General features: G+C 44.1%; 1 protein-coding gene across 2 annotated transcripts in view; it reads right to left on the bottom strand.

Moving 5' to 3' along the window:
* The window catches only part of LOC120998159 (cytochrome b5 reductase 4), a 352,348-nt gene that overhangs the window by 150,196 nt on the left and 182,289 nt on the right, over positions 1 to 19,863 (bottom strand). For both annotated transcript variants that reach the window (XM_040428717.1, XM_040428718.1), the window contains exons 7-8: positions 15,384 to 15,441; positions 4,048 to 4,141 (exon numbers count right to left, since the gene is read on the bottom strand). In XM_040428717.1, the coding sequence (XP_040284651.1) occupies positions 4,048 to 4,141; positions 15,384 to 15,441 (152 nt within the window). The remainder of the gene's footprint in view (positions 1 to 4,047; positions 4,142 to 15,383; positions 15,442 to 19,863) is intronic.

Raw genomic sequence — 19,863 nt, 5'->3', positions numbered from 1 at the left:
AATTATTGCTAGATTTTTTATACACAATACCTTTTCCTCTCTGGCAGTGCCCCCTGCTATTTCTCCTGTTGCTAAAATTGTGATCCATCTTCTCCTACATTCAATGATGGACCAGGCATGCTCAGTAGCTTCCCGGCTCTCTTTATCACCTTAGTGCCAGCACGGTGGTCTCATAGTAAAGTAGCACCTTTGATTCATCCCTGCTTCTAAGTTCATAGAAATATATAGTAGTATCTCTCTCTCTCTAGACAGTGTGGAAGGAAATGGGATGGGGGTGGCTATATTACATACCATAGTGCTATTAAAGGGGTTGTCTGGGTTCAGAGCTGAACCCGGACATACCCATAATTTCACCCAGGCAGCCCCCCCTGATGTTAGCATCGGAGCATCTCATGCTCCGATGTGCACCCTTGCCCTGCGCTAGATCGTGCAGGGCAAGGGCTCTTTTGTTTACAATCTTCCGCCCGGCAGTGTGTTCGGTGACGTCACTGGCTCTGATGGGGGTGCTTTAGCGCTGCCCTAGCCATTTTACTGGCTATGGCAGCGCTAAAGCCCGCCCATCAGTGCCGGTGATGTCACCGGGCTTCCTGGCAGCCCCATGGAGAGCCCGGTTCATCACCGGAACTCCTGAAAATGCATGAACTGCTCCAATGCTCAAGTCAGGGGGGCTGCCTGGGTGACTGTGAACCCGGACAACCCCTTTAATTAGTGAAATTGCTGGGACTGTATGTGAGGGACTATCTTTATACAGGGGACAAAGACTGCAATGCACTCCTGAGAGATTTAGGTACTTGATGGTCATATGTGACGAGCTGTTGTCCACCCACAGAAAATAAGACAAGAGCCACATATAGGTGAATAAAAAAGCTCAAAAGTGTGCACATTACACTGGAGAGAACATCGCTTTTTGCATTGAAATAGATAAAATAATGGTGTGCATTACTCTAGATTTTTTTAAATAATTTTTTTAATTCGTGGCACGACCCCTTTAAAGGCAGGTCCAACCACCAAATATCAGGCATCCATATATGGAAAAAAGAACAACTGCAGCAATTCTGCTAAAGAGATAAGAACGGTTTTCACCCAAAATACAATGTTCTGGCCATGAAACAAATTTTTTGTGGTTGTTTTTTTCTACTGATGATGTTTACTTCACATACTTTCATCACTTTCTCATCAGTTTATAGATCAAAAGAAGGGTTAAAGTATTAGTTCAAGGTCATATATAAAAAGCTGAATCCAGCTCTGTACAATGGAGCACTAACTGTTTTAAAAGAAAACTATTATTTATCCATCAATACACATTATTTATTACGTAAGACAAATCCGGCCATAAACGAAATGAAAATGAAAAAAATTAAATAAAATGAAAATGCATTTACCTTTTTGCCATTTTTTTGCCACTTATGTGAAATCTTCGTAAATGAAATCACTTAATTTGCAATTTAATTTTTCACTCAGGCATGGGTAATGTGTGACAAAAATAACATTTAAATAAAAAAAAAAGGTCTTTTGTCATTTAATTTTCATTTTTAGCATTTGATTTTCATTACCCATACTGGTATTTTATGTTCACATAAAAAAAAAAAAAAAGCTGAAATGCAAAATGCATAAATGACAGGCAAAGTAAAAGTTTAAGGTCTGTTTCACATTTACGGTAAACAGATCTAGCAGAATGTCCCGCCTGGGAACTGCCTGCCAGATCCGTGAATACAGGGCACTACTGTAATACACTCTGTCCTATTCAGTATAATGGGGACCGGCGGAGATCTGGAACGCAACCCTGCAAATATCACTGCACGCAGCGGTATTCGTCCAGTCGCTCCTCGTCATATTTGCCAGGTTGCAGCTGGATCTTCACTGGCCCCCATTATAGTGAATGGGGCCAGACGGTATTCCGGCAGCACACTGCTGCGCCCGGCAGGGACGGATTCGAAAGAGCCTGCTGGATCGGTTTACGCAAATGTGAAACGGGCCTAAGATTCTGTTTTCATCCCTGAAGATATTTTCATTGACAAAATTAAAACAAACAGTGCTAATATACTTATCATTTCACGCTTTTCTACTGTTACCACACTTTTTCCTTTTTCTTTTGACACTTTGCTTTTTAATTTTACAGTTTTCATTTTTATTTTCAAGCTGTCCATTATCCAAATAGATGTTAATTAGCACTAGTGAGCAGGGCTGTAAATAGATGTTAATCAACCCCAAACTGAACATCCACCCTATAATGCTTGTTGGGCCGAGCCTTGAGTTATGATGTGTTATGCTTTAATGATGTACTGCTGCAGGCAGCACCAGGAGAGGATGCGCTGGAGCTCCAACCTCACCTAATGCTGCAGGCAGGGGGAGCGAGACATAAAAAAAGGAAGCCGCTGTAGACAGCAGCCCTGGCGAAAATGACATCAATTAAAGTGTGACTAGAATCAGTAATGTCAATTAAAGCTTAACACAACACTTAAAAGGGTGTTCCGAGTTATCCTCTGGATAGGTCATCACTCAGTATCTCATCGGTGGGGGTCCGACACACGGGTCCCCGCCAATCAGCTATTTGAGAAGGCACTGGAGCCAGGGCCTTCTTGCAGCTTACCAAACACAGCGCTATACATTGTATAGCGGATGTGCTTGGTATCGTGCTCAGCCATATTCGCATATTTCTTTTTTATTTATGCAGTTGGAAATACGTATTTGCCTATTCTTTGCCTCTCATTTCAGTAGAAAAGAATAAAACTCAATGCGGATGGCTTCAACCAGATAAATATAAATTCAGCTAAACAATGGTTTCAAGTTAGACAAAGTGATGAAAATAACTTTATTGAACTAAAATAGACAATGGGGTAGATTTAATAACCCTGTAGATGGTGTAAAGGCTTATATTGGATGGGCAGATCACACAGGCGATTGTTGGGAGGGAAGAGTTCCTTCCCGGCAATTGCCTCTTCATCCGTGGAGGGGACCGCTATTACATGCAGTGACTTCCTCCAGAGTATGGGGAGGAGCGATCGCTAATGCCATCCCTTATCCCAATACGGAATCATCAGATCGTGATTAGACACTGCAATCTGCCGCCGGCAAACAATGATTTTTTATACCGCTGAAAGATTCCAATTACCCGATGAATGAGCATTTGCTCATTCATTGGGCAATCAGCAGCAGTACACTGCCAGATAATTGCTAACGTGCGTTTATACGAACGCTTGTTAGCGACGATGTGCAATATTATCTACCCGTCTAATTTAAGCTTAAGTAAGACATTCGCCAATTTTGTCACAGTGGCTTAAGGCTGGATAAAAAAAAAAGGGTGCAGGACTAGGCACTTTTTTCTAACTATACACCAACTATTGGTTGTCTTAGTTTGTGACGGAATGTTATGCCTGAATTGTAGTGTAATTTTGGTGCAAAATGTCACACCTTAGGCCATGCCCCCTTTCACATGACGTCACAGCAATTTCACAAAATAAAAACCCCCCTTGTTGAGCTAGGTGCAGAGAATTTTCCCAAAACTAGAAAAAAAATAATAATAAAGAGTCAATTTAGGCCAAAATGTTGCGACAAAGTCTGGGTGCCCTCACATTAAGTACAGTATATCTGGGCCAAAGAGTTTATGGAGAAGTAAAGAGATAAAAGAAAAACAATAAAGCTGGTGTGTATTCTTGTAGATGAAGAACAATAAAGGGATACAAAATCATTTTACAGCAATAAATTAATATAAAGGGGGGCTGGGAGAGGAAATGAATAAACCTCTGTAAACCTATTGGGACAGAAAAAAAAAAATAATAAAAGACCAACAGACCCTTCTTAAAATTATTACAACTTTCTTATAATTGCTTTCTTATAGATTTAACTATTTAGCAGGTATGATGCTCACTGAGTTGCTGTATTTAACAGTAGTGCATTTGCAGTATTATGTCTCCGTGAGTATAGCAATAAACACATTACATAAAGATTTTAAAAAATTGCCAATGACTGATTAGTGTCTCTGCTAGCTTGCTAAAAAAAAAGCTCAACAAATCATTCATACTTTAGCTATTGCATTTGGCAACATACCAATGTGCAGAAGGTAAGAGTAATCTTCTATGGTTATCTCTCCTCGCAGGATGTTATCTTGGTAATCAACTGCAACCATCTCCGAAAACATGCTCTGTTACCCAAAGGAGAAAAGAAGAAGATTACTCGTATTTGTTCATGTCTTGAGTATAATTCAATCATTCTCGCAATATCACTTCGTAGTTTTCTATCATTCTAACAGGGAATTGCTTAAACCCAGTCTCTGATGGGTCATGTACTGCAACCAGCATACACTGTAATTACCAGCCTTTTATATATTGCTGTATATTCTTTATTACTATTACATACAGTATCTTATATGAAAATGAAAAACAGGTATGTGTCTAGCTGAACAGCCCTGTTTATCATCTGCTGTCTTCATGCTAATTTATAACACTCCTATGTTTGTTACATATTATTACTGGGTGACCTTCATCAAAATAGATTGTGGATATATTGTGAATTTAGACAGCTTTCAGAATGTGCTATCTCTGCCTTGATGAGGATGAACCTTATTAAAACAATATGGGGCAACTTAACTAATAGTCTATGATTCAGCGGAAACATAGACAAGATGTACCAGATTTACCATCACTGTGGCTGATGCTGGATGATAAATCTGGTGCACCTTTAGACCGTCTAGTCTAGGTTTATATCACCTTTGTGCCAGATAGAGGAGCTAGAACTTCGGTGCACTTTTGGAGTATATAAAGCCATGTTCTATCCATCGCTAAGCCATGCCCCTTCTCAGGCAAAGCAAAAAAGTGTGTGTGATGCTTAATAATTGTGGCCTACAGGCTGTATTCAGGCATATGTGTAATAGTAAATATGCTCCTATAAGTCTCCAATATATCTTCTTTTATGCTTCTATTGAAAACCAAATCATAGTACTTTCCCCTTTTACTCCATTGTCCAAGGGTATTAGGCTGTATTGTAAGGGTATTTTTAAGTACTTATTTATTGTAAGGGTATTTTTTTGTACTGATTGGTTCTGTCCCCTTTAATTCTGTTTAATATTCTGTGTAAGGCCTCTTTCACACTTGCGTTGTCCGGATCCGGCGTGTACTCCACTTGCCGGAATTACACTCCGGATCCGGAAAAACGCAAGTGTACTGAAAGCATTTGAAGACGGAACCGTCTTCCAAATGCGTTCAGTGTTACTATGGCACCCAGGACGCTATTAAAGTCCTGGTTGCCATAGTAGGAGCGGGGAGCGGGGGAGCGGTATACTTACAGTCCGTGCGGCTCCCCGGGCGCTCCAGAATGACGTCAGAGCGCCCCATGCGCATGGATGACGTGATCCATGTGATCACATGATCCATGAGCTTGGGGCGCCCTGACGTCACTCTGGAGCGCCCGGGGAGCCGCACGGAAGGTAAGTATACTGCTCCCCGCTACACTTTACCATGACTGCCAGGACTTTAGCGTCCCGGCAGCCATGGTAACCACTCTGAAAAAGCTAAATGTCGGATGCGGCAATGCGCCGAAACGACGTTTAGCTTAAGGCCGGATCCGGATCAATGCCTTTCAATGGGCATTAATTCCGGATCCGGCCTTGCGGCAAGTGTTCCGGATTTTTGGCCGGAGCAAAAAGCGCAGCATGCTGCGGTATTTTCTCCGGCCAAAAAACGTTCCGTTCCGGAACTGAAGACATCCTGATGCATCCTGAACGGATTTCTCTCCATTCAGAATGCATTACGATAATCCTGATCAGGATTCTTCCGGCATAGAGCCCCGACGACGGAACTCTATGCCGGAACACAACAACGCAGGTGTGAAAGAGCCCTAATAGTTTACAAGTTTTCCTTGTAATGAAGTGGGTTAGAGATAGTACCCATCCCCCATTGTGCCGATAGGAACACATTCCTTATTGATCTCAGAGACATGCGTGATGCACACTGGAGGGGGGGCTGATGAGAATAAGTGTGGTCTGCACTAACAATTAATTGAGATTTGATCGGGCACTTCATCCTAGGTAGGATGTGAGTATTGATTTGCCGTATTGATTTGCTGTATCTCTTGTACATCCTGGTGGTAAACAGCCATGGGTTATAGCATGGCCGACCGGATCCCTACCCCACATTGATTCTCAAATCTTTAGCATTCATGTTACGTTACACAGGCATAACAAATAAACTATTCATTTAAAAAATCATAATATTAGCACATTCTAGTCTTTGTATACAAGTGCAACATGTGAATGAGTGTCTGACAAAGGGCTCATTCAAACGACCGTATCCGTTTTTGCAGTCTACGGTCCAGATACTGGCCGTGTGCGTTCCACATTTTGTGGATCATCTTTCTCCTGTGAAGAAATGCCTATTCTTGTCCACAATTATGGATTTTTTTTCAATTTCTGCGGGGTCACAGAATAGAAGTACAGATGCTTACAGCACACAGTCTGCTGTCCGCCTCTTTTGCGGCCCCATTGAAATGAATGGGTCGGCACTTGTTCCACAAAACTGCGGAACAGATGCGGACAGAAATATACGATTGTGTGAATGGCCCCAAAATGTAATTCACAACAAGGCAATTCTTGAAAAAAAATGTATAATTGAATGCCATGTATAAACACATCTGTTCTGTAGCTCTGATCCCACTGCTTAGGCTGCTTTCACATGGTGGTGTGTAGTCCGTGTGACAGCCTCATTTCCTAGACTGACCACAGCTCATGTGAGCAGAACTCACAGCATCACAGATCACTATGAAGCAGTGAGTTCAGCTCGCATAAGCTGCCACATTTTACACTTATTCTGAACAAAATACCCCAATCGCATAGTCTGAAACGCTTCTGGTATCTACTCATTGGTGACGTCATCTTAATGAGAATATATAAAGGAAAAGGCACACTGGGAATTGACGGCACTTATACACATGATTTATTGGTAATATTCAGCCTGGGACAGCTCATAGAGTCCTATGGCTTCCAAAAACACCTCTATGCTGATGACATTGAACTCTAACTCTCTCGCCCAGATGTCACTTCCCTGCTATCCAGAATCCCAGCATGTCTGTCGGCTATATCTTTATTCCTTTCCTCTCGCTTCCTAAATCTCAACATGGTGAAACCTGAATTCATCATCTTTCCCCCATGCCACTCAGCACCCCTACCAGTCCTATCCATTACAGTTAGCAGCACCCTACTTTCCCTAGTAACACCCATACCCTTACGTCTACCTGCCACTTTCAACTCAAGAACATATTTTGTATTCGCTCCTACCTCAACCCAGAATCAACTAAAATGCTAATGCATGCCCTCATCATCTCCCAGCTGGACTGCTGCAACATTCTTCTCTGTGGCCTCCCATTTAGCACTCTCGCAACCCTCCAATCTATTCTTAACTCTGCTGCCTGATTAATCCACCTCTCCCCTTGTTTCTCCTCTGCTTCTCCCCTCTGCCAATCCCTTCACTGGCTCCCCTTTGCTCAACGAATTCAGTTCAAAAGGAAATGTGTCACCAACAATTTTAAAACCAGATAGTAACACTCATCCTTTTTTTCTAATCTGATAATTTTTTTCGGATTACAGATTTTTAAATACTATCTCCTGAACATAATTATGGGGCTTGCCATCCTGCCTGAGATGTTCCTAACAGCATTTACAAAGCATTAAAGAAATTGCTTTACGGCAGCTCCAAGGTCCATAGACACAATGGTCAGGAAGGGACGCTACTTTCCTACTGTATATATAGGCCGGGAAGGTGACAAGCTGAGCAAGGACAGCAGTACAGAGGGGGAGGAATCCGCATCACAGCAACAGGCTGGAAGAGTGGCAAAAGGGAGAAGGCGGGCCACACCAAACAGACCCGCAACTCTTCCCCGGAGCAGCCCCTTGCGGCAATCTCCCTTGCCAAGGGGTAGGTGTTCCGCAGTCTGGCGCTTTTTTGAGGAAAATGCTGACGATAAAAGAATTGTCATTTGCAACCTGTGCAGTACCAAAATGAGCAGGGGGGTGAACACTAGCAACCTCAACACCACCAGCATGATCCGCCACATGGCATCAAAGCACCCTAACAGGTGGGCCGAACGCCTGGGTCCACAACCAGTGTCTGCGGGTAACAACACTGCCTCCTCTTCCCCTGTGTTATGTGCTGGCCAATCCCCTGTCCAAGACCCATGCCCGGATGCCTCCCGCCATGTACCTGGACCTTCGCAAGCACCATCAGCTAGCGCATCCACTTCTGTGTCCCAGCCCAGCGTACAGATGTCTATACCCCAGGCCTTTGAACGAAAGCGCAAATACCCAGCCATCCACCTACAGACCATAGCACTAAATTCACACCTTTCCAAATTGCTGGCCATGGTAATGTTGCCATTTAGGCTTATGGACACTGAGGCTTTCCGCAGCCTGATGGCGACGGCTGTCCTGCGGTACTCTGTCCCAGGCCGCCAATATTTTTCATGGTGTGCAGTCCCAGCCTTACACCAGCATGGGTCCCAGAACATACCCGTGCCCTGACCAGCGCAGTTATTGGGAAGGTCCACTTAACGACTGACACATGGACAAGTGCTTTTGGCCAGGGACGCTACATTTTCCTGACGGCACACTGGGTGTGCAGGCCAGAAGCGAGTAGTACCCTGGAATGGCACAGGTGCTACCGACGCCAAGGATTGCAACCCCCACTTCTCCTCCTCCGCCTCCTCCTCCACTTCCACCTCTGAATTATCATCTTGCAGAACCAGTCATACATCAGTCAGTAGCTGGAAGCAGGATAGCACTGCAGTAAGTAAGCGGCAACAGGCCGTGCTTAAACTGATCTGCTTAGGTGACAAACAGCACACCGCCGCAGAGCTGTGGCAGGGGATAAGGGACCACACTGAGCTGTGGCTCTCACCACTTACCACTCAACCTACAACCAGGCCTGGTTGTGTCTGATAATGGCTGTAACTCGGTGGCGGCTTTGGAGCTCAGCAAGCTCATAAACATACCATGCCTAGACCACATGTTCAACCTAGTGGTTCAGTAGTTTCTAAAGACCTACCCCAATTTGCCTGAGCTACTGGTGACGGTGCGTGGCATGTGTGCCTATTTCCGCAAGTCATCGACAGCTTCCGCCGGTCTGGCAACGCTGCAGCAGCGCTTTCAATTTCCAGCTCACCGACTGTTGTGCGACTTGAGCACGCGTTGGAACTCCACGTTCCACATGTTGGCCAGGTTTTGAGAGCAGCAGAGGGCAGTAGTGGAATACCAGCTGCAACATGGTCGTCGCCTTTCCAGTCAGCTTCCGCTCTTCACAAGCGAGGAGTGGGCATTGATGTCTGACCTCTGTGAGGTTTTACGCAACTTTGAGGAATCAACACAGATGGTGAGCGGTGATGACGCTAATTATCAGCGTAACCATCCCACTTCTGTGTCTACTAAAACGCTCACAATTAAGGTTGACACTTTGCATGTGGAAGAGGTGGAAATGGGGGAAGAAATTACACAGGGTGATAGCCAGACCACCCTCAGTTCACAAATTGGATGATGAGGATGAGGAGGAGGAGCAGGAGACGGTTGCCTCCGCTACAGAGGGTAGTACCCATGGAAGTTTTATTCCATCTGTTCAGCGTGGATGGGTAGAAGAGGAAGAGGAGATGAGGAGAGTCATCCTCCTGATGAAGACAGTGAAGTCTTGTCTGTTGGGACTCTGGCACACATGGCTGACTTCATGTTATGAGAACCAACAAAAGATGATGGGTCACTCAAAGTACAAAGACATGTGTAAAACAAGAGTAATCACAAAGTAGCATAATTTTTATTGAAAATATGATTGACACAAGCCACAAAAAACAATTAACACAAGCCACAACACATTTAAAATATTAAAAACCAAGAGGACCGATGGTGGGCATTAATCGTGGTTGGTCACTAGTAGAGAAGTTGGTTAAACCAAACTACTATGGTTCAATAGTACATAATAACAAAATCCATCTGCAAATACATAAAACAAACACTTGACCAAGTGGGTGATGGTACACACCACAAAAATTGACTAGAGCAGAGAGGCAACAAGATATAGTAGGCACATAGCAAATACTGACCAACCAAGCTTGTACACCGCACACGACCACCACCAGTCCGCTCCCCAACACACGTTTCGCGTTAGCTTTTTCAAGGGAGTACTGGCTGGTGTGGTGGGGATGGTCTTTTAAATGGATAGAAGGGTTACTATGCGTATGCTGATAGGTTTAGCCTTATTACCTTAGTGCTGCTATTGGCTGGCCTGTCGCCCGTCCGCTATGTCACACCTGAGCTGACTAAAAGTGGTGAGTGCTCATTACATGGTGCCCGGCACTCCACCATGAATGCCGAGCCCCGGGCCCGCCCAGCCGGTCCGGAGGAGGAGCATCACGCGAGAGTCGCATGACCATCGTCATCCAGGAGCGGCGGGCCGGGCTCAAGCATGACGCACGCGTGGACAGTCGGGCGCACCGCAACCACCATGTCAGGTGAGGGCAGATTGGGCTGGCAGATCCTGTGAACGTGAAACAGTAAGTTTTTTGCCAAATTTGAATACCAATAGTATTAAAATATAAATACACATCGTGTGGATGTAAAGCAATGAGGTTTTTGCCAAATTTGAATACCAATAAGATTGGGATATAAATGCCACACCTGATGAGAGGGGGGGGGGGAGGAAAGGGAACTGGATCACGCATGAATTGTCATTTAATAGTGTCTCTCATACTTGGGGGACAATGCATGTAAGGGATAGACGCCTATGTAATATATATGTACTAATACAAAGCAGTGTATACAGGGAGTGCAGAATTATTAGGCAAATGAGTATTTTGACCACATCATCCTCTTTATGCATGTTGTCTTACTCCAAGCTGTATAGGCTCGAAAGCCTACTACCAATTAAGCATATTAGGTGATGTGCATCTCTGTAATGAGAAGGGGTGTGGTCTAATGACATCAACACCCTATATTAGGTGTGCATAATTATTAGGCAACTTCCTTTCCTTTGGCAAAATGGGTCAAAAGAAGGACTTGACAGGCTCAGAAAAGTCAAAAATAGTGAGATATCTTGCAGAGGGATGCAGCACTCTTAAAATTGCAAAGCTTCTGAAGCGTGATCATCGAACAATCAATCGTTTCATTCAAAATAGTCAACAGGGTCGCAAGAAGCGTATGGAAAAACCAAGGCGCAAAATAACTGCCCATGAACTGAGAAAAGTCAAGCGTGCAGCTGCCAAGATGCCACTTGCCACCAGTTTGGCCATATTTCAGAGCTGCAACATCACTGGAGTGCCCAAAAGCACAAGGTGTGCAATACTCAGAGACATGGCCAAGGTAAGAAAGGCTGAAAGACGACCACCACTGAACAAGACACACAAGCTGAAACGTCAAGACTGGGCCAAGAAATATCTCAAGACTGATTTTTCTAAGGTTTTATGGACTGATGAAATGAGAGTGAGTCTTGATGGGCCAGATGGATGGGCCCGTGGCTGGATTGGTAAAGGGCAGAGAGCTCCAGTTCGACTCAGACGCCAGCAAGGTGGAGGTGGAGTACTGGTTTGGGCTGGCATCATCAAAGATGAGCTTGTGGGGCCTTTTCGGGTTGAGGATGGAGTCAAGCTCAACTCCCAGTCCTACTGCCAGTTTCTGGAAGACACCTTCTTCAAGCAGTGGTACAGGAAGAAGTCTGCATCCTTCAAGAAAAACATGATTTTCATGCAGGACAATGCTCCATCACACGCGTCCAAGTACTCCACAGCGTGGCTGGCAAGAAAGGGTATAAAAGAAGAAAATCTAATGACATGGCCTCCTTGTTCACCTGATCTCAACCCCATTGAGAACCTGTGGTCCATCATCAAATGTGAGATTTACAAGGAGGGAAAACAGTACACCTCTCTGAACAGTGTCTGGGAGGCTGTGGTTGCTGCTGCACGCAATGTTGATGGTGAACAAATCAAAACACTGACAGAATCCATGGATGGCAGGCTTTTGAGTGTCCTTGCAAAGAAAGGTGGCTATATTGGTCACTGATTTGTTTTTGTTTTGTTTTTGAATGTCAGAAATGTATATTTGTGAATGTTGAGATGTTATATTGGTTTCACTGGTAAAAATAAATAATTGAAAATGGGTATATATTTGTTTTTTGTTAAGTTGCCTAATAATTATGCACAGTAATAGTCACCTGCACACACAGATATCCCCCTAAAATAGCTAAAACTAAAAACAAACTAAAAACTACTTCCAAAAATATTCAGCTTTGATATTAATGAGTTTTTTGGGTTCATTGAGAACATGGTTGTTGTTCAATAATAAAATTAATCCTCAAAAATACAACTTGCCTAATAATTCTGCACTCCCTGTAGGTGTAGAGCAATAATACTATGCATGAGGGCGTGAATAGAGTAAAAACTATAAAGGGGGAGTGTAAAGACTAGATCTCACCATGAATAGTCAGTCATCTAGTAGTATTTTTCATACTTTTAAAAAACAATGCATGTGAAAAATAGGCACATATGTAATATATCTATACTAATGTAACCAAAGTGAAAGTATAAAGCAATAGCATTGCGCAAAAGTATAGATGTGGTGACAACTAGATATAAGATGTGAAAAGAGATTGAAAATTGTTTGGTGTGTTTGTGTAAAAACATATATGGTGAAGATAAACTAATGAGGGATGTGAATATGCGGAAAAAAATATATATAAATAGCATCCAAAAAATAAGTGATGATGACACTCATCATTATATAATGAAAATACATTTTGCTGTTAGTAACATGAGTGACTAGTGAGGTGCACTGAAAAAGTGGACAATGTGCTAGGAAAAATTATTAACACCTGTGCAAAAAGAAAACCTGTGAAAGAATTGTACATACATGTGTAAGATCAATATACAATATTTTACTAGAATAGAATCCAATGGGAAATCCCATCTATACAAGTAGACACTACCCTATTATCAATACTATACGAACAACTCCAAACCATCCCATCTATATTAATATGAGGTCACCCAATTGGCGATATGCCGGCGTTGTAAACCATTAGGTCTCCCCACCACCTAATGATGAAGACAATATACACCTTACCCACCACAACAATACCTGAAAGGTATGGCCAACCTATCATAAATGACTCATTCGTCCACATGGGGGAAGAGGAGAACTACCACACCCCCAAAGGTGGAAGACCCAATTCGCACGACTTCATGTTAGGCTGCCTTTCCCGTGACCCTCGCGTTGTAGGCATGTTGGCCAACACAGATTACTGGTTGTTCACCCTTCTCGACCTCCGCTACAAAGAGAACTTCTCATCTCTCATTCCTGTGGTGGAGAGGACGAGCAAAATGGTGCAATACCAGAAGGTCTATGTGGAAAAGTTGCTCCAAAAATTTTCAGCTGACAACTCTGGCCGCAGAGTACGTAGTTCCTTGGCCAACCGAGGAGGGGAGACGAGGGGAACACACAGCAGTTCCAACAGAAGCAGGGCAACACTCTCCAAGGCCTGGTACAGTTTTATCACACCCCGCCAGCACCCTCAACTTGATGTGCGGTTTAGAGGGAAACATTTTGGAAGATGGTGAAGGAGTACGTAGCAGACCGTGTCAGCGTCCTCAGTGATACCTGAACTGATAAGCTCATCCACCTGTCAACTGAAAATGCTGACCGGTTGACTGTTATAAAAATGAACAAGGCCTGGATTGCCCCTGATTTCTCTACTCCAAGTGAGGAAGGCGGCTGAACATAAAGGCACTCTAAATGTGGCTTTTATGAGGTACTGAATACACTGTATTCCCATGCACCCCTTCCACCACTAAAAAGAGTATTTGGTTCAATCTCCCTTTTCTTGTCCTCCTCCTCCATCATATCAACATGCATTTTAGGCTGCCCTCGCTCCTAATGTTTTAGAGGGTCAGCTCAGCAGCAGGCCCTCACCCATAATGTTTTTGAGTGTCACCAGCAGGTCCTCAACCATAATGCTTTAGAGAGTCAGCTCAGCAGCAGACCCTCACCCCTACATTTTTAGACGGTCAGCCTGGCAGCAGGCCCTCACCCATAATGTTTTAGATGGTCAGCTTGGCAGCAGGCCCTCGTCCACAAAATTTTTTAGATGGTCAGCTCGGCAGCAGGCCCACGCCCACAAATTTTTTTAGATGGTCAGCTCGGCAGCAGGCTCTAGCCCACAACATTTTTTAGATGGTCAGCTCGGCAGCAGGCCCTCACCCCTAATGTTTTAGATGGTCAGCTCAGCAGAAGAACCTCACCCCTAAAGTTTTAGATAATCAGATCCGCGGCAGGCCCTCGCCCCTAATGTTTTAGAGTGTCACCAGCAGGCCCCCTTGCCCCTAATGTTTTTGAGGGTCACCAGCAGGCCAGCAATCATAATTTTTCAAGGGTGGGTATGGTGCCCTCCTTTATGTGTAATTAAGGGTATATTGGAGTGCCAGTTCCTTGTAATTTTAGAAAGCCCTTTCCCTTAGTGCATAGGCTTTATAAGTGTAAGAGTCCCACTACCTGAACAATTGTACCACAATGTGAATGAGGCCCTCCTTTATGTGATATACAAGTAACTACACAGGAAAGAATGTTTCCTAACAATTATTCCTCGGTCTAAAATCGATTTTATCTTTGGTTTGGTGCGTATTATTGTCAGTCTGTAAAAGTGGCGTACTACTCGGACAACATTGTTCCCAGCAGCTACCTGTGAGTCCAAGATGTATCCAGACAACCTCCCCATGCTGTTCCCGAACTATTTCAGTGGTGTTTCCATCAATTTCTGACCTTTTCATGTGAACCAGACACCCTCCCCTCTTCAGATCAGGGGGGTGCCTGGTTTAATGCTCGGGTTCTCCCATTGACTTCCACTGTGCTCGGGTGCTTGGTAGAGCACCCGAGCATCCCGAGGTGTTTTACTCGAGCACCAGAGCACTTTGGTGCTCGAACAACACTAACAAGAACTCATTACCAGAATTTACTATGAGCTGTAAAATGCTGATATTTACCACCAAAATAACCTAGTCAAGTACCACCAGCCTTCAAAAAAATCACGACACATCTATTTTTTCACAGACACAGGGCCTTTATTTTACTGACTGTCCAGAAATTTCTGAACAGTTGGCAAACCTGGCTGTTATGGCAAGCAAGTTATCATTGACCTAGGAGCCCCTATTTCAATTATGGCTAAAAAAAAATTAAACTTTAAAGACTGACGTCAGGAGAAGTGGGTCACTTGCTTCCCTGCTTGTGCAGAGGCTAATGCACAGGCTCAATGAAAGGCATCTCTTACAGGATCTCGGCAAAAAGACAGTGATGGTACAAGGAACAGGGAATTTTGGACCCTTAAATGGGAATTTCATTCCTGGTTATGACAGTTGTTGCTATATTATCTTACCTTTTGCTTGGTATAGATAACCAAAGTCACTGTAGAATCTGTTTGGAACCAGTCATATCTGAGAAAAAAAAGTTGAAAAGTTTATTAAAGATAATATATGGGACCTTTAACAAATGCATAAGCACAGACAAAAGCCTACAATTTAAAGTATATCTGTAAAAATAGTGTCATCATATACTGTGCACATAAATGATGCTGCCATACAATACAAATTTTTAAAGGGATTCTCTGGTCATTTTGTCCAATAAGCGCTTGGCCAGAAAAAGAAGTGGCCACATCTGGTTGGGAACTTGGCGGAAAAGCCCACAGCGTGTGCGAGTGCAAAGCAAATGGCCGCATAGACAAAATGAGGGACAAGTAAGTACTATTGTGACACAGTGAAGGGTATGGTCTGGGAAAACAGGTATTTTCCTCCTAGCGTGTGCTGCTGGGCTGATTTTCAGCCAGGTGGGGTCAAACACTGGACTGGATTTTAAGTGCCGGTCCAGGTTTTGGCAGCACCTAGCTGTCGTTCAAAGGCAGCTGGGCACAGCAGCAAAGTGTGTGTGTGCTGGGATCTGAGGCTGGATGTCCTGGATTAAACCAGCTAAATTCAAACCTGTGTCACGTGACAAAATGGAGGCTGTAATGAAAGCTCCCGTGGAGGCTAACCAACACCAGCAAGAAACAAACCAGCTGCTGTTAAAACATGTGATGGCTTTACAGACGGCAGGAGCGTCCGAGAGTGTCCATGATGTCCGAAAAACGGTACGTGCGGCGATCCCCAAGATGACACCCTCAGATGACATCGAAACCTACCTGGCGATGTACGAGAAGGTGGCCACAAGGGAGAATCTACCCCGAGATCAGTGGGCTGAAGTTGTCACTCCGTTCCTGGCATCCGTTTCCCAGCAGCTGTATTTCGACTTGCCAGACGATCAAGTGGTAGACTACCAGAAAGTCAAAGGTGAGATTCTGGCAGGACTGGGGGTGAATGTGTTGGTCTGGGCCCAGCAGGTGCATCAGTGGAGGTTCAACCCGGATGAGCCAGTGAGACCCCAGTATTATAACTTACTTCACCTCTTGCAAAAGTGGCTACAGCCTATCGTGCTGAGCCCCACTGCTATGCTGGATCGTCTGTTAGCTGATATGTTCTGGAGGGCTTTGCCACCCCCTCTACAGCACTGGATCGGCCAGGTGTCTCCTGACAATGCCATTGATATGGTGGACCTGGTGGAACGCTACAAGGCTACCAGGAAACTAAATGTGGGTTCTTTCGGGAGGGAGCCAGTCAAACCTCAGAAATCTCCACCCCAGGCCCGGAGGTTTGAGCCGATAAAACCCACCCAGGATGTACCCACTGCGGACCTGGCTCCGATAGTCTGCTGGCGGTGTCAGTAGCATGGCTATGTAAGGGCTGACTGTCCCCATCACGTTGAGCCCATGGACACTAACTATGGCTACCGTCAGTCTCTATATGCCAGGATAATCAATTAAGAAAGACTCCCAGCAGCTGTGTCTTGATGCAGATAAACTGTTTATTCCATAAATAGAAATGGTCCTACAACCAGGAAGCGTTTCGGCAATGTGCCTTCATCAACAGGTATATCCAAGTGTGATAAGAGCAAGATATATATACAAAAGGTACCGCCCACAGGAACGGAAGGCCCATCCCACAAGGGGAGTGGCCACAAAGGGATACAAAACATCAATATGAATCAGCATACGATGGGGTCGAACGTGGCCCCGCCTTATGCAAATATATTCATGGCTTCATTTGAAGAAACATGTGTTTACACTAATGACTTATACAGAAACAATGTCCTCATTTGGAAAATATTTATTGATGATATTTTTTGCATATGGGCGGGGCCACGTGAGACTCTGCTGATGTTCATTGATAATTTAAACACAGGTTGTGACGGTCTACAGTTCACCATGTCATGTGACAGGGACATGGTCAGCTTTTTGGATACGATGGTTATAAAAAACCAAGAGGGTCAGCTATCCACTGACCTTTACAGGAAGGAGACAGATAGAAATAGCATTCTACACTATACGAGTACACATCCCCCCTCTTTAAAGAAATCTATACCTAAATCTCAATATCAGCGGGTGAAACGGATTGTTTCGGATCCATCTATACAGAACCAGAGGCTTGAGGAAATGACTACTAGATTTAAGGAACGAGGATATCCCTTAAACATACTAGCTAGTAGTGGTGTTGACCAATCCCTGTTGTGACAATCAACCCTAATAAAAGGGACACCGCCAGGGTAGCGTTTATACACAAATTTCATCCTTTTAACACACAGATTGACAATATTGTCAGGAAACATTAGCACCTGTTGAATAAGGCCTATCCAGAGGTTATGGAGTTTAAAAGTCCACCTTTGATCTGCAATAGAAAGAACCCTAGTTATAGGGACATGTTAGTCAATGCAGATATAGGAGGCACCAAATGTATATCACCCCAGAGTGTACTGTCAACACCACGTAAAGGCACATTCCCCTGCCTGCATTGTCTCCAATGTTCGCACATCATACATTCTATCATCCACATACTGGACGTTTATTTGAAGTAAAGGGTTTCTTTACATGCGAATCTTCTAATGTTATCTATCTCATTAAATGTCCTTGTGGTCTGCTATACATTGGAGAGACAATGCAGGCAGTGAGAGATAGAATTACATAAGTCAACCATCAGGACAAAAAACTTGTTGTTACCTATACCAAGTCACTTTGATAAATGTAGACATTCCATAGCCCAGCTGAAGTTCCAGGTTTTGGAACAGGTGATTAGACCACGTAGGGGGGGGGGGTGATATCAAGAAAATCCTCCTACGTTCTGGATCCATACGTTGGATATATTGCACCCGAGAGGCCTGAATAAGGAATATGAGGTTATGCACTTGTAACATGTATTATTTTTTATTGATTATAATTGATTTATTGTTTATATTTTTTTCAGGCGTCAACTATTTAATTATCTACCATGGGATTAGACTACAACATGTAAGATAGTTTTTCTATCATAGTGCTTTTTGTTTGTTTGTTATTGCAGTATGCTGATTAATATTAATGTTTTGTATCCCTTTGTGGCCACTCCCCTTGTGGGATGGGCCTTCCGTCCCTGTGGGCGGTACCTTTTGTATATATATCTTGCTCTTATCACACTTGGATATACCTGTTGATGAAGGCACATTGCCGAAACGCGTCCTGGTTGTAGGACCATTTCTATTTATGGAATAAACAGTTTATCTGCATCAAGACACAGCTGCTGGGAGTCTTTTTTAATTGATTATTGTGGAGTGGGCTCTTCTCCCGGGCAGCGTGCATCTGAGCGAGTGCTGGCTTCTTCATACTCATCTATATGCCAGGAAGCTGTGTGCAACAGGTACCCCAGAATCTATAGATCACTTGTGCCAGGTTGTGTGGCAGGGTTTTCCAGTGGAGGAGGTTCCAGCCATTCTGTCTGATGCAAGGGAAGTGGTTGCCACAGTAAAAATTTCTGACAGCCTCTCCTCTAAACAGGCTCAGGAGGCCAAGGAGATTTTTAGTCGAAACACGGATGTGTTCTTGGACCTCCGTGGACGCACTTCCACAATCCATCATGACATTGTCACTGAGCCTCAAGCAAAAGTCCAGTTAAAGCCATACCGGGTACCCGAGGCTCGTCGAAAAGCCATCTCGGAGGAAATGCTGAGGATAGACGTCATCGAGGACTCTAAAAGTGAGTGGGCCAGTCCTATAGTCTTAATACCCAAGCCGGACGGGACGTTGCGGTTTTGTAACGATTTTCGTAAGCTGAACGAGGTATCTAAATTCGATGCATATCCCATGCCCCGGGTGGATGAGCTAATCGAGAAGTTAGGACAAGCACAGTATTTTTCTGTTTTAACCCTCACGAAAGGGTACTGGCAGGTGTCCTTAACGGAGGCTGCCAAAGAGAAAACTGCCTTCATCACGCCTGAGGGGCTGTATCAGTATAAGGTGTTACCCTTTGGTCTGCATGGCGCCCCCGCCACTTTTCAATGTCTAATAGACATTGTGCTTCGTCCACATCGGCGGTACTCCTCGGCTTACCTGGATGATATTGTCATTCACAGTACCGACTGGGAAAGTCACCTGCCCAAAGTACTGTCACAGACGTTCCTGTGGCAGGTACCAGGAGATTGGAAAGACTGGCAACTCGTGGGTTAAATTGACAAGATCACTGTGGAACTTATTGTGTCTGTGTTTTGGTGAATGCTACACCCCTTGCTTCAGGTGTCGCTTCTTGGTAAAATACCTTTCCCATAAGTAGCAGCTTCTCACTCTTGGAGGTGCGGTTTATAGATTTTCTTCCTGCCTTCTAACTAGCTGGTCGGTTGTACTCTGTGGTGCTTCTGGAGTTGCCAATTTTCTACTTTCAGATAAGTCTTGTCTGTTCTTATTGTTTTGTGTTTGTTATATTCCCTGTTGTTTGTATCTGGGCCTGAGACAGAGACTTCCATTCGTC

This window comes from Bufo bufo, chromosome 4, assembly GCF_905171765.1.
Source record: "Bufo bufo chromosome 4, aBufBuf1.1, whole genome shotgun sequence".
Lineage (NCBI taxonomy): Eukaryota > Metazoa > Chordata > Amphibia > Anura > Bufonidae > Bufo > Bufo bufo.
This window is presented reverse-complemented; position numbering and strand designations above follow the sequence as displayed.